This window comes from Megalops cyprinoides, chromosome 2 (assembly GCF_013368585.1).
Source record: "Megalops cyprinoides isolate fMegCyp1 chromosome 2, fMegCyp1.pri, whole genome shotgun sequence".
NCBI lineage: Eukaryota > Metazoa > Chordata > Actinopteri > Elopiformes > Megalopidae > Megalops > Megalops cyprinoides.
The window spans coordinates 7,658,232-7,674,195 of record NC_050584.1 but is presented as its reverse complement, the minus strand read 5'-3'; the positions used below and the strand labels follow the sequence as shown (position 1 = coordinate 7,674,195).

The 15,964-nt window shown below is 40.5% G+C and overlaps 1 protein-coding gene across 3 annotated transcripts in view; it reads left to right on the top strand.

Annotated features, from left to right (window-relative positions):
• The window catches only part of fars2 (phenylalanyl-tRNA synthetase 2, mitochondrial), a 116,194-nt gene extending 115,024 nt beyond the window's left edge, over window positions 1-1,170 (top strand). For all 3 annotated transcript variants that reach the window (XM_036520723.1, XM_036520725.1, XM_036520726.1), the window contains one exon: window positions 562-1,170. In XM_036520723.1, coding sequence (XP_036376616.1) covers window positions 562-700 — 139 coding nt within the window. In that variant the 3' untranslated portion in view covers window positions 701-1,170. The remainder of the gene's footprint in view (window positions 1-561) is intronic.
• Window positions 1,171-15,964: the final 14,794 nt, after the last annotated feature.

Below are 15,964 nucleotides of genomic sequence, written 5' to 3'. Positions count from 1 at the left end.
TAAAAACAAAAGGGTACTGTCGTGAGGAACATAGAAATTCATTACAGTGTTCATTAGCCTTGTAAGGCAGAGGCTGATTGTTTTGTTAGAACATGTGTCCTGTATGGAGTACTAAAAATCTCCCGTTCAATTTTCACAATATTCTATATAAATTCATACTGAACTGCACATTGTTGGTCTTTGATATTAAGGCTGAAGATTTTTTTTTTTTCAAATATCACTCCTGGTAATTGCCATTGTTTTAAAAAAGCTTCAGAAATTAAATGTTATCTTTAATCTTACTTTATATTCCCTTATAATTCTATACATTTTTTTTTTTACTTTTTAGAAGAAGTCCCATATGTTTTGTTCTTAGGTCTTGCTGCTGTCCCACTGTGGTCACCTCAGTCCTGGTCTTCGTCTCATTCTTGGTCTTATCCTCGGTCTTGGTCTTTGTGTGTATCTGGCCCTTGGTCTGTGTGCGTTTGCTATTGACTCCATCAGGGTAGACTGTATTTGGTTTAATTTGTTCCACATTTCATGCTTCATGCTTCTGTTTGTCTCTTGTCTCTTCCTCCACAGGACGGAGAAGGTCAGCCATTGCTACCGGATCACATACCGCCACATGGAGAGAACCCTGACCCAGGAGGAGGTGAGGGTCGTCCACCAGGCCATTGAGAAAGCAGCAGAACAGGACCTGGGGGTGCAGGGGAGGTACTGAACCCCACCTCCCATTTTTCACCTAATATGGACACCTGTCAGGAGGGCATTACATAATGGCATCCATCAAGATCAGAAAAGCTCTTCTAAAGTCCCTGCACACCATCAGTCTGGACCCTACAGCAAATTCATAACCATGCTTTAGGACAGACATACAATGAAAAAGATAAGGGAAATGAGTTTGATTGAATATTGATGTCATCCAGTTCTTTTGTCACTGGCCTTTCACCATAAAGAGAGACAAGTAAATGAAATACAGCCCTGCTCAGAATGAATCTCTATATTTGTTATGGAGACTGTATATTCAGAGGAAGCATTTGTAGGTGAAATTATGTCAACTTTTGTAAGAGCTTTTGAGAGTTTTGCGAATCTCTTTGTGTGAAAGAGAGCACTAAAAACAAAGTTGATGAATCAATGGGTAAAAAATTAAAAATAAAAACTTTTGTAAAAAGTGTGTTGTGCTGACTGAGAAAAAAGACTGTTATTTACCTGAGAGTATGTTTTAAATGATTTATATATAAGTATGTGTGCATAGTGCACAGCTTTATTTTGCTAGCAGCTAGTGCCCTAGTGCAGTGAATGGGACACTGTACTATAGGAAACACTGTCTTCGGGTTTAGATGTTAAACTGCGGTCCAAGACTAAGCCTTGGTGGTGAGGTGTCACCATCAACCACCCCTCTCCCTGCCCAAACGCCTCCCCCCCTTTTCTTCCCATAATAAAGAGCTTTAACCTAGAAAAGGATGAAAGGTACTATATACAGGCAATTCAATATTAGTGTTTTTATTTTTCAAGGCTGCTTACTCTGTCTGATTCAGAATCAGATGCAAGCTGCTTCACGCACAGGTTATTTGTCCATTTGATTTTTCTGTGGTAGACTCAGGTAAATCAAGCAGTTTTATGATTTTCTCTGTCCTTGTGCATTTTGTCTATTGACCATCTGAGCAGTACACACAGTCATGTGATCATGCTACACAGCCTGTAGACTGCACTTCATCAAAGATGAAGATATTTCACAGCAGCAGTCAATTTGCAGGTAAAATCACATAATGTGATGACAAAGGTAACAAATATATGAAGAGCTTTAAAAATAAAAATTGTAGAGAATTTTGCCACAGAGGGGGACAAGCCTTATTGAGAGTTGAAAGGTTCACAAGTTATGACAAACAGATAAGTTCAGCACAAGCTGCACATTACTGTACTTACATACAGTATAGTTAGTGGACACTTTTTTCAGGACAGCTTGAAGGTTCTGTGTTATGTAGTTCCAAACTGAGTAGAGTAATACTCTTCTAATAGTGATCTCCAGTGAAAGGCATATTTGTGAGTCTGTTTTGTCTCAACAACTGTTCACTTATGCTTTTTTGATGTGCACCCTTTTGTTCTTTGACAGAATTTCTCACCATGAATGAATATTTAAAATAACCAGTTTCCATATACAATGCCTGTGCAGTACCGAGATTCTGCTACTCTGGGATACTAGAGAAAGTTTACCTTCCAAAGTTAGCAAGTATCAAAACAGTAAAGAAAAATAAGAGGAAAAAAAAAACACTTTATGTTGGAGTAAATATGCATGAATAACAAGATAGCCGGGAAAAGGAGATCTGATTGCAGGTAACTACAACCTTATCTCACATTAAACCAATGCTAAACACAAAGCAAATGTGTATTCAGTTTGTTTCTTTCCTTACTCTCAGTGGAGATCCCAGTGAAGTGCACCAAACCATGGGACAGCAAGCTTTTCTTTTCAATGTCATGCCATCCGTAGGTTGCTGGAGGCATGTTTTTGCTATTCCTAAACCCAGCAAAAACCACCAGAAGAGAAGTCATTGATTTTCATAGTTGGCTACTGTTCATTCTTATTTCATAAAGATGAATCTGTCTTCTTGGCTGCTAACGCATTTCTGACACTTTAACATACTGTAAGATTTCCTAGTCAGATAAATTAGTACAGCCAAGGTGTTTGAATGTACTGTCACATGTAACATTAAGTGAAAGTAATAAATAAAGCCTAAATAAGCATGGCATAACAAATACATTAAGCATCCATACCACATTGTGGAAGATACATGATACATTTTATTACCTCATAACATGTCGAAATGACAGCAACAACGTCACACAATGGGACACCTCTTGCCCTACATATATCATATGTGTTTTATGACACTGATGACAGGGTTGGATGTGACGTTTATTTCTATAAGATAAAGTGTCATTTATCATGTACAATGTATTTTGGATACAACCCTTATGATATGTTTGTGTGGGCTTTATAGAGTTTATAGAGTTTTACACTATGTACAATAAGACTGTACAATAATCAATAAGCCAGCTCATTTTTAAGTTCAGCAAATTGTCCAGTTTATCCCCCCCAGAGTTATATAGCTAATCTATGTAACTAGCCATAGTCCCTGCCATGGACATCTCAGATGTGACACACTGCGTGAATGAAACAACCAGCATCAAATACATAACCAGGAATGTATTTCAGGTATTGAGTGGCAAAGCTCATTTTCTGTCTAAATGTAGCACCATGGGTCCCATGCAAATGTTATTTCAGCCCTACTGTATACTTGTATATGGATGGGCTGACAAAAACGCTTTCTTGACTTGACTTATGTGACTGAACTTGCTTAAATGTCTTCATTTACATTTTCCCAGTATCAATCGGAATTGAATTTTGGAATCTTTTGTCAAGTGAAAAAAACAGGTACATGACTAAACTAAGATATGGAAATGTGATTTTCTTTTCTGCTAAGGTGTTGAAAGCCCATTGGGCTTTCCTTTTGTAAAATAATGAATGTTTTCCAAACGTAAAAGATTAAAATGACCTAAAACTAAAGTACGAGTGAAATTACATTTCTATTTGCTATATAAATTTAAGTAGCTGTGAATTCAAAAGACATCTTCATAGAATTTCTGCAGTATGGTGTTTATGGTTAATTAGTTTGTTAATGTCTTTCCCAGCTGTAAAAAAAACAGCAATCTAAAGGGGGATTAATGGGAAAGTATTCATCAGACTGACAGATGTACAGTAATAAGCACAGAACAAAGAGAGGTTTTCTCCCCCTATCTCTCTCTCTCTCTTTTCCCCTTTCCTGCCTCTCTCGCACTTGCTGCAGTTTCCACTGCACTGTGATCAACAGAGGAAATCCAATTAATCAGGCTCTTTGGCTTTCAGCACATTCTTATGTCATCATTTATTTTGTGAGCAGAGAACTGACTTTGTCAGTTTGCCTGTGGAAATAAGCACGGACCAAATCAAGTATGAGAGAAATTCGATATCGCCCAAATTGAAGCGTGCCAGAGTTTGAAGTCTTTCTTTTAGCAGTCTTTCAAGGAGGAGCCGTGGACCTTAGATGGCCATGACTTGTAGGGCTGGATGCCACAGTAATTTCCTCGTCGAGACAAGGTAGGTAACTGCTTAGATACATGGCTGTCAGGACAATTGGTAATCCTCTGTAATATGACATAATGCATAAGTGACAGATGGAAAACTGTCAGTCTGCAGTACCATTTCATTCATCTCATTTGAAATAATGCTTGTTTCTTTTTTCAAATAGCTTAATATTGTTCAAAATATTTTCAAACAAAAAAGTGTGGACAGAATGTCCATTTCAGTAGCTAAACACAGTAGAAAACAAAGGTGAAAAGAGTACTCCTGTCCTCCCTGAAGAGGGAAAATTGCCCCATGCGTGAAGGTGAACGCTGGAGAGTGACCGAAACATCTTTCACTGGCTCAAAGTTAATTTCAGGAGCAAAGTGTGTGAGTTCCGAATCTCAGGGACCTCACACAGAGGGTGGCTGGAACATAATAGTTATGGGCACAGCAGCACACAGAGACTTGATGCAGAATGAATTTCTGATGTTCAAGAGCATTATAGAGATGATGAGTGAATATATGCCAGAGCCGTCCATCCTTGTCTAGTTGTCTAAAAATGGGGGAATCGATCATTCTGTGACACAGCTACACATTCATGTCCAAGGCTCAGGAATGCAAGTATCTGCTGCTCTGGAGTCCTCAGTTGCTGCTTTATGCCTGCTACTTCCAGAGATATGGAGAACTGGGTCCAGGGACATGACAATGAGTTCAGTGTACTCCAATGGCCTCCACGGTCACCAGATCTCAATCCAATAGAGCACCTTTGGGATGTAGTGGAATGGGACATTTGCAGCATGAATGTACAGCCGACAAATCTGCAGCAACTGCGTGATGCTATCATGTCAGCATCGAGCAGAATCTCTAAGGAATGTTTCCGGCACCATTGGAGTACACTGAACTCATTGTCATGTTCCTGGAACCAGTTTAAGGTGACGTGTGCTTTGTGGCACGGCGCGTTATCCCTCTGGAAGTAGCAGGAATTAAGCATCAACTGAGGACTCCAGAGCAGCAGATACTTGCACTCCTGAGCCTTGGACATGAATGTGTAGCTGTGTCACAGAATGATTGATTCCCCCATTTTTAGACAAGTAGACAAGGATGGACCGCTCCCCTTCTGATATCAGTTAATAAAATGTATTTTTCAAGAGTTTCCGGATGCACATGAAAAAACGACAAGAAAATGTAACCTCTAAACATTGTCCAGAAACACTATATCCCATTGTATGCTAAGATTAAACACCAATAACATACCATGCAGTCAAACATCTTAAAAGACCACTGTGTCAGTAGGGGTCAACAAAAAACAAACCCTAGGTTTTACATGGTGAATTCACTGAAGTGAATACCAAGCTCAAGTTATGTATATGCTGTATGTACTAATAAATAAATAAATAATCACCTCTCACAATTTTCCACAACTGATCTGAGCCTTCCCTTGTGGTTTGCTGGCTCTGGCATATATTCACTCATCTCTATAATGCTCTTGAACATCAGAAATTCATTCTGCATCAAGTCTCTGTGTGCTGCTGTGCCCATAACTATTATGTTCCAGCCACCCTCTGTGTGAGGTCCCTGAGATTCGGAACTCACACACTTTGCTCCTGAAATTAACTTTGAGCCAGCAAAAGATGTTTCAGTCACTCTCCAGCGTTCACCTTTTGGAACGCATGGGGACATTTTCCCTTTTCAGGGAGGACAGGAGTACTCTGTTTTCCGGAGTAAGCTGTTTTCATCCCTGTAAAGGGAATGGATTTATTTATATGTGCAGCTCATTGGTGGTGGGTCTTTGTGTATGCTAATCTTAGTATGTTAATCGATAGGTATGACTGGGATTCAGAACAGGCTTTCCACTGGAGGACCTTCGTGTAGCTAGGGGGTATGGAGCTTGGAGTGAGGTAACGTTGAAAGCACACAGAATCTACTCAGTGTAAAGCTTGAATATCCTAGCTGCCTGTCATTTTGGAATGGCTGGTGCAGTGTGGGGTAAGAGAGGCGTTGAGCTATTCTGCTCCCGTTAGGCAGTCTGGACACGGTGCCCAGTGAAGCAGGATCTCCCACAACCCCCCCGCTCCTGTGAGAAGCTGTGCTTGGCTATACTCCATGAAGTGTGTGCTGTTCAATTCTCAGGGTTTTGGGGATGTGTTAATTAAACTTTGTGACTGTCTTTGAATTCTGAAGGCAACACCAAGATGTGAAATTTTACTCCATATTTTCATAAGATTGTAGCAGCCATCTAATTACAGTGAGGTCAGTGTGATGCCTGATACTGTTTCCTTATCCCACGGTATCTGCCTGAAGAAGTTTCCCAACAGAGATACAGAACTCTGTTTTGAAATGCTCCATTTTATTCGATGCAGTTAGGCTAAATGTCACTATTGTGTTATAAATGAGCAAAACTCCACTGAAAAGAAATAAAGGGGTACCTCTGTCCCGTAGATTCTGCAATTTATCTCTGTGTCATCAGAATCAGTGCGTCACCACCATACAGTCCACTGAAACTGATGGTGGGAAGATTATCTCTGTCCAAGGATGTGAACACACCCCTGACCTGTTTGGAGTGTCATCATGCCCATCATTTGCACAGTTTGAGTGTCCGTGATACCCCATTAATCCAAACAAAAGTTCTCCTTGGAAAATAAATAGATAGTTTGCCTTTCTGACAGAGTCTATGTCTTTTCGCTTTTTTTGGTATAACATTTTCTGTGGCAATTCATACTGAATATTTACTGTTGACCTGTTATTGAATAGTCACCCTCTTCAGGTAGATAGCACAGAAGCCCCGTGCAACCGAGGCATCTCTCTTGTATGTGAAGCCCTTTGTCTGCAGAGGGAAGGACCCACAATGCTGTGCCCAGTGCAGTTTTGTTATAGTCAAGCAGGACTGCCTGCAGTGCCCTAGTAAGAGCATTACTGTCAGCCGTGGGCCGCTGCGGCAGACATTAAGCAGCACAGTTATTCAGATCAGGTCCCATTAAGGGACACGGCATCTCTCCCCCCCCGCGCGCCGTGCCCGGCTCTCCAGGTGACATGAGTATTAATCACAGAGAGGCTCCTGCGTTCCCCTCTGTCTCTCTGGTGCACTTTCTTATGCCGCTGCTGTGTGTGTGTGTGTGTGTGTGTGTGTGTGTGTGTGTGTGTGAGAGAGAGAGAGAGGGAGAGACAGAGAGAGAATGGATGGGATGTATATGGGATGGGATGTGCGAGTGTATCTGTAACACTGTTTGTGTTTGTGTGGGTGTATTTATGAGTGTTTGTATGAATATTTGTGCATGTGAGTGAGGAGTAAATGGGTGAGAGTATTGGTTTGTGTACCCTCCAGTAGGTGTGTGAGCTGGGAATCAGTTTAATACCTTTCATCTTTTTTCACTGTGGTGGGAGATACTGCCTGCCCCCTCAGTGGCATGAACTGGGAAAGGAAAGCTCATAGCATCCATACAGTGACAAATATAATCTAGGTTAGTCTAATTTAGGGTGAGAGCATGGAGTTCGGGTCCAAAGAAAACTTACATTTGAAAACTCACTATGCTGCTTTGAGAATTGCTTGAGCTCTAATTGATTTCAATGAGTGTACCTTCTTCATTGCTTGCATATGTCATGTATTTGAACTAAAATGAAAATGCTGACCTGCTGTACTGTGATCGAGCCATTATTGAAAATGAAGGTCAAGGTCACTGCATTAGATATAACCTCCTCTATTTCATGAATGCCTAGTGGTATTTCTGGTGCACTGCCAATTTCTTCCTCTTTACTATTGATCAGTACTCACTCCTGGGAGCTGTAGCTTGAGCCTGTTGAATGAAAATGGCATTTCTATTCCCTAAGCCCAAAAAGCACATATACAAGTATACCTTTGTATTAATGTAAAATAAATGGTTCCAGTACAAACCACGATAAAGAATATTTGCTTGAATATCATTTGGGTGTCCCATTCTGAAATCACAAAGCACAGTGAATGCATACAAATGTATGATTTTAACAGATGACTAAGCTGTGCTATGAAGTTTACATCGCTCCCTGAGCAGTTGATTTGTAGAGAGAATTTTCCCTTTTCACCTTGAGATTCTTAAACTTAATGTTGCTTCCTTTGATTGACACACTGCAAGATGCAAGACTCAGCATGTCGCCATGTGATGTGGGAGCAGATGACCTACATTCAGTGCGGATAAAATCCTTGCCTCCAATCAGTGGTTTTTCTGATAAAATGTGCCTCAAGGGTGTACATTCTGCAAGGATGTTGTGGCTCTCTTGCTTTAAGATCATGCAGTAGATAGATATTGTGTTTTTCGTAGAGATATTTAAAATCCCAGAAACTGAAACTCAGAAAAAGTGTTACATTTTAAACCACCCTCACTCATAAGGAAAGCAGAAGTAGCAATTTATGTACTCTAGAAGTAATCGAGTGCACAGTTTAAACACAGCCAGTGAAGGGAGCAAAAAGTGATAGCAGTCAGAGCCAGAACAGAGTCCAAAGTCGTTAGCAGCAGCCGCAATCTCTTTCCATAGCAGTGCCTCAATTCTCCTCTCTCGTGGCTTTAAATATTTATGACACTTTTAACCATGGGGTCAGCATGCCAGTGACTCCCAGTCGTACTTTCAAGTGGAAATGTGTTGATGTGAGGCATGAAGCCCTCCTCGTATTTACATACAGCTTCTGAGGAAGACTGATTTTTTTTTTTTCACAGATGGTGGGGGGATGGGAAATGTGAGGAACGTGAATTTATTCAGCTGCCCAATTACTCACTCACAGTGACTTTGAAACAGAAGAGAACCTCACTCACTCTGACTGGGAAACGAGAAGAAAGTTTTCATCACGGTTTGTTTAACGCCGGCAGATCTGTGTTCCTCAGCAGAGGCACAGATGTTTCGAGATTGGGGAGAACAAGTGAGAGGCACTGTAGTGTGCAGTGGTAGTGGTTTGGGTTTGTGATTGCTGGGATGACCTCTGTCAGTTTGAGTAAGATTTTATTTATTCAAAGTATCATTCTCTAGGATTTTCAATTATGTTGTCAGACATTTTTGTAAGGGCACAGCTAAGTATATTATTTTAGTGTATAACAGATATACCATAAACAGTGGAACTTAATTGGGGTGCCTGGTAAGCATAAATATAATGTAGGTAAATTGAAATAATAATAATTGAAATTATTGTACAATGAAAGGTCTATGGGAGGTATTGTGTATAGGCAGAGTTAAGACATTTACAGTTAAGATCTTAAGGCCCAGATGTGCCCAGGCCTCAAATTTAGTCTCATATTTTAGTCATGTGACTAGGACTACACCCAGCCCATTCAGGTTTGCTGTTCCTAGAGTACTCACTGTTCTTAATTATGGACACTGACCAATACTTGAGTAATAATAGTTCTTACATCAAAACAAAGCACTGTTACATAGTATCCTCCATCCCCATGTTGCCTTTGCTTATCTGGGGATGTGTTTTAAAATACTGAGAGCATAGCTCTAATCCTGCTGTGAAAGAGCAAGACTGAGCCAAGCAGCCATGCTGGACCCTACTTGGGCTGGCCTGACAATGTTTGTTTGGTTTTCCATATTCATGCCTGGGCCGTGATACATCATATTAATTCAAATAGGAGACGTATGTACATAAACAGAGAAGGTTCTGAAGCGTTTGTGCCAGGACCTCCGCCTGAGGTCCTCCTGTTCTGTGTGTTTTTCCCTGTGTGTGTCTGTATGGGTGGGTGTGTCTTTTGTTTTTTTTTTGTTTACAGGTCCTTGTGTTTCCTTGTCCCGCCTGCCTCCCCACTCTCCTGTGACTCGGCCACGCCCATCACCTGAAGCCTGTTCCACACACTTGTGTCTCATCATCCCCCTGCCTACATATACCCTGCTGTTTTCTTTGTTCTTTGCCAGATCATCTCAGTATCTTAGCTGTTTTGTTTGTTAGCATTCTCTGTTTCTGTGTGTTACCAACTCTGCCTGTCCCGGATTTCTCTTTTGCCTGCCATTTTTGGATGTTGTCTCTTTTCCATTGGATTTTTGGTTGCTGACTCGGACTGTGTTTCAGACTTCGATTTTGGGTACGGATTGTTGGACTTTAAAGAAATAAAAGTCCAAAAAATGAAAGAATTGCCTTTTTGTACTGCCACATCATCTGCGACTGGGTCCTCTCCCTGCAAACCCTGACAGTTTGTTTCATGAAAAAAAAACATCAGAAATAATTATAGCTGCCGTACCTGTTTTAATCCTTGGAATTTTATAAGTATAGTATACAGCTTTTCTGTCATTACAGATAGATTCTGCTGCTGAATTGATAGAACAGATAGAATTGACTGCTGCTACTTCACCACACAGTTCACAAACACAGTCCTGGATGGTTTGTAACCAAGACAGCACAAGATTGGCTGTGGAGGTCAGTTGACATGTTGTTAGTTATCATTTGGTTCAACACCCACAAACTGAATACAGCATGTCAGCCTGCTTCTACCTTCATGCCTGTCTGTACCTCTACCCCCCCAGTGGAAATTCCATTCTGTCTGTGTGTCTGTTTGACCTCTGTGTTTACGTGTGTCCACTCGATAGGCTTATTGCTCAGGGAAACCCTGTTGATTCTGCCTTGCTGTCATGCAGAGAGGCCAGTGCCAAAAGTACCTTCTACACAAAGCAGCGCCAGTGGTAGCTCTCATTCCAGAACAAGCGGTCAAGGCTATACAGTGAATAGCTATTGGTTTCCTATGTTTCATCAGTCACTGTTCTAATATGGCTTTGCTTGACTTTAATGAATTAAATTTAATTGACTTATTTTGTTGCAAAAATGCTTGCAGGTATTTTAGAGGTAGTATGGAGGAAGAATGTTTTTGTTAATATTATTTATAATTTTGAAAAATAACTGGTTTCCTTTGCGGGTAATTTGACGATTTAAAATTGTGGGTGGCAGCAGTGTAGCATAGTGGTTAAGGAGCAGGACTCGTAACCGAAAGGTTGCCGGTTCGATCCCCGCTGGGACACTGCTGCTGTACCCTTGGGCAAGGTACTTAACCCACAGTTGCCTCAGTAAATATCCAGCCGTATAAATGGGTAACATTGTAAAGAACTGTAACCTATGTAAGTCGCTTTGGATAAAAGCATCTGCTAAATGAGTAAATGTAAAATGTTGGTATTGGGGAAGTTTTCATTATATGAAACATACACGGATTTTACTTTTTATTAAAAGACCACCAGCAGTCATGCTTTCAGTGCAGTTTCTCCCTTTGTGCTTACTGTTCCTACTAAGCCTTGCCTGAAAGTGGGACATGTTGAACTAGGTACACATCCAAAGTGCAGCAAATGGAATCACAGTGTCTCAGATCCAGATCACAACACAGCACAGGGCGGGGCTTATCTCCTGAAGAGTGCCGGGAAATTACAGGGTCTGGCTTTCAAGGTGACTTTTTATTTTACAGGAGGTCAGATCGGCTCAGCTCAGATCAATTTTACAAGCAATAATGACTTGGCTGAAATAGAGTTAGCAAAACATTTGCATAAAACGTGAAACCATCTTATGTCCTCAAATGACAATTAAGTGAAAGGCTTCTGCCATGGCAGGAAGAACATCATCAATCAATAAATATCCCCTGACAAATGTTAAATTCCAAGAGGTTTGCATTCCTCTGACCTTCCTCTGCTCAGATAAAACACCAGAAAATAGGTGAGGTGATTTTGTGGCTGTCTCTCACGATGGAAAAATAACCATTTGTGCGCAATCATCATGGAAAAACACACACACATGCAAATTTCTGCTCAAGATTTCCTCTTTCCTCCGGCGTCAGCTAGCGGCATTGTGTGGTGAATGGGAAAGAGACCGGCTGAGGGAGAATTTCAATGAGTGAGAAAAATACACTCTCGCCAAAAATAGATTCATTCCCTCGGGAAATGATAGCAGAACATCCTCAAATAAATAAATAAATAAAAATAATAAATAAACAACCTGCTATTTGGCAAGATACAGTGTCTTGCTCTGACATTTTTTCCTGGCTGGAGGGGAGCTGGTGTGTTTTTTTGCTGCATGGACCGGGGACACAGGGAATCTCCATCTGAGCTGCCCAAAGCAATGGAGACGCTTGAAAGCAGAATCTGGACTCAAAAAGTGGTTGCCATGGAAATTCAGTTCAAATCAGAGCCAGATTTTTATCTAAGCAGTGCCTGAGACAGAACTGTTCAATAAACAGGTGTTACACTTGACTCTGGTCTTTTTCAGTGTAAAACATATTTTGAGCACAAAGCATGCAAAATAAGCACGACCTCATCTTTGTTGATACAACTTTTCACTTACGTGATGACACTGTGTGAGTATGCAGGTGAGTTAATATGAGGTTATTAATTATACTCTCTTAAATGAAACGAGATTAGATGCAAGATCAAATTTGGGAAGCCCTCTGTTGAATTGTAATGCTAGCTTAATTATTACCAGCAAAACACTAGATAAAAATAAGTTAGCTACTTGAGTTGTGCACATGTTAAAAACTGACTAAGAGGAGTACCATTAAACTAAAACGTGTAAATTGTAAGGTAGAGGTAGAGGCTCAAAGGCACTTTATGTTCCCACATTCAATGTAGACTTCAATGTTTGATCTTTAACCTTCACTGACATACAGTTGAATCAATAAGTGTATTTTGTACAGGACCCATAGTTACAATAAATACAAATGCAGTGCAATTTACTGTATATCCAAAAGACTGAAGAATGCTTCAGTCAAGGGGTTCAAGTGTATTCTGGGAATTACTGAGCTAACCCAGAATAGAACCTTAAAATGAAGCTCTGAAGCAAAAAAAATGAATAATTCATTTGGATGTAGTCCCAGATGTTTTTATCTTTCCTTTTATCAAATTAATCATTGCATCCTTCAGTTTCCTTTCTCCGGTTTCTAGTAATGCCAACAAAGTGCTCTGCTACATCTCTGTGCCAGAAATGCAAGAAGGTCTCAGTTTTCAAGAAAAAGGCTTTGACCTCTGACTTCTACCCTTACATAAGTATGTAAAATAAACACACAAAACAGCATAGCTCAGCTTTCATCATGCTTGATACATAACTTTCATTTCAAGAAGCAGTAACATCACTCTGACTATTCCCTATAAAGTGTATAGTGTTACAGACATTATAAAATATCATACATACATATTATAGACTATGTGAAACCTGAGTTTAAATATTGTTTAAGCACGGACATATGTTACTTACTGTGTTATTTTTATACTCCTTTAGATGTAAACAATAAGACATAGTTAACATATCTTCATATAATGTTATGATGGACATGTACACTGTCAGGATGCAATTTGCAATTGCTTTCTTTTGGATAATCTCTCCAAATTCCTAGTTTGGAAGATAGAACTTACATCTAAATGTCAAATTATCAAAGTGTGCTCACAGATGCCCTCAGCGATAAAAGCAAATCTCAAGGGAGGCGAAACCACTCTCAAATGTGTCCCAGTGCGTTCTAGTCTGAATCATTCTCTCAGCAGCCAGCTCACTTTTTATTCTACAAAAAAATCATGTTCTTCCAAGGTCAGATTTAAAAGGGCTTGGTAGGCAGTCTGCTTTTTTTTTTGGAAGGGTGGGGAGCTGAGGGGCTGCTACTGCATAACTGAGTCACGCTGTCTCTCCAGCATCATCGTCCACGAGCGAAGCAGGATTACCCACCATCCAGTGAGGCGGGGGCTCTCATCATTCAGAGCAAGCGCGTTTAATAAGCGGTGATTCGGGCTTTACGAACGTGCGTGCCGTAAAACGCTCGGCGCACAGTAACGATGTCAAATTCACACTCCTGACAGAAGCCAATGAAGATGTATTCTACCAGTCCATGCATGGAAATCTTAAAGAGATGGCAGCTGCCTGTTCATCTTCAGGCAGATTTTACGCCACGTATAAAAAAGGAGGGAAGGGTTGGGGGTGGAAAGACATACAAGAAGAACATTTTTTAATGATAACTGAAAGGTAATCTCCACATGGTAAACTCCAGACTATCTCATCCAGAAAGAGACCATCAAAAAAAAAAAAGATCAGTCTACTTGCTGACTGTGGTCTAGGGTAATGAACAAGAAAAATGAAAATTTTTCATGGATTATGATCTTATTAGAGTCCAAAACACACATACACTAGGTATAACATTTCAATGTCAAAAAAGCATCCAAGGCATTCCAGTAAAATGGATTATTTTGCCATATCCAAAAAAGGAGATTAAAAGCCATAAAACTGATATGTTTCTCAAACACATTGACAATCAGTTGTATTTGCTCTTATTATTCCTGAGCCACTCCTTGGAGTGGACTTGGCCAAGTATCTTGGCTGCCTAGAGTTGGAACTTTGTTACTGTGCTTTAAAGAACTAAAAAAATCAGAAGTCTTTTGGTGTTTTATTTTTAAAAAGTGCTCATTAACAATTTGTCTCGATTTTTTTTCAGATTGTACGTTTGTAACTTTAAAAAGGCATCTAAAACACAATTCTGGACATCTGTTTCAGCTCGACACCTTTTAGTTTTCAATAAAAACCCCACTGAGCTAAAGGATATTGTTATCTGGCCCAGAACAGTCTGATCAACCCAGGGGGTAATGGGGTCAACAATATAAAGCTGTTGTCCATGAGGGAGCTGTGTCACTGGAGCACAAAAACAAAGTCTCTGCATTGACTGGAAGTCCACTTGAGTGAGACTGTTAATGACTTTTGGAAGATGGGGGGGGGGGGTGTATGTGGATCAATCACACCACAGTGAATTCTTTTTTTTTTTACACTCTATAAGCTCCCCGCTGTTTTTAAATAGGTCACAATGTCCTCCTAAATCATTCCTCACTGCCATAGCCATGGGACGTTTTCCTGAGTCTGTTTTCTGTAATGATCTGAAGTGTAATTATTTAAATCTCAAAATTGAATTTTAATCTGCTGAGCTGAAACTGAATGTCTTGAAAACTGCCATTCTTTAAGTTTTATTTGGACTCCATATCCGTGCCTGGAGGTCTTGGTGACTGCGATGTAGGAGAGACAAATGGAGAAAAGAGAAGGAAAAGGTCCAATCTGGCTCCTTGCCTGTTAGCTCCCTGCTGATGGTGGTGAGCTTTTGATATCCGCCAAGTGGTTCAATGTCAGCATGCCTCATTTTCAAGCAAGCCCACCACTGCATACCAAGTGGCCCAAGACACGGCTGAGTCTGTCCGGCTATACTTCATCACCAGCCCTGGATTTAAAGGCTTTGATTAGTCATCCTACGTAAGCAACGCGTACATCACAGGGACTGACGAGATCTGGTGCTGAGCCAGTTGGGCCGATGTGGGTATTCCAGATTGTTTAAATATTTCTTTCTTCAAGCTGCAAACACGCTATGTGTGACTCCCTGGGATTATCTGTCTCTTTCATAAACACATATGTGACTCTCCCGCACGCACGGTATGACGCTACTAGGATGTAAGCCAAAGAAAGCCTGACTTGAGCGTGTCCTTGTCCTTGTACTGCCATGTGTTTGCTCTACTTTCCGATCTTTTTTGTCTCCGTTGGTCTTACCCATCTGTTTTTCTCTTTGAAAGAACCTTTTTTATTCAGCAGAGCTTCAGTGTGCACTCTTCTGACCCAGCTAGAGCTCAAGAGCCTTCCTTCCACCTGCCCCAGAACCAAACAAAAACATAGCTGGATAAAGCATCTAAGTATATTTGTATGGGTCTGAATGCATTCAAAACCAGCCAGGAGGAAGTAACACTGGAGACAAGGAGCTGTAGAACACTCATAATTAGTAAATTCATGTAAAACTGGTAAATTCATCTTTTAAGCACTCTGTGGTCCACTACTATGTACACTATTGTTTGTTTGCAACAAGCAGAATTCAAAGAAGCATGGAAAATACTGTGGCGATTTTTTTGTAACACATTAGTATGTAGCATATTATGCTCCTATGTGTGTAT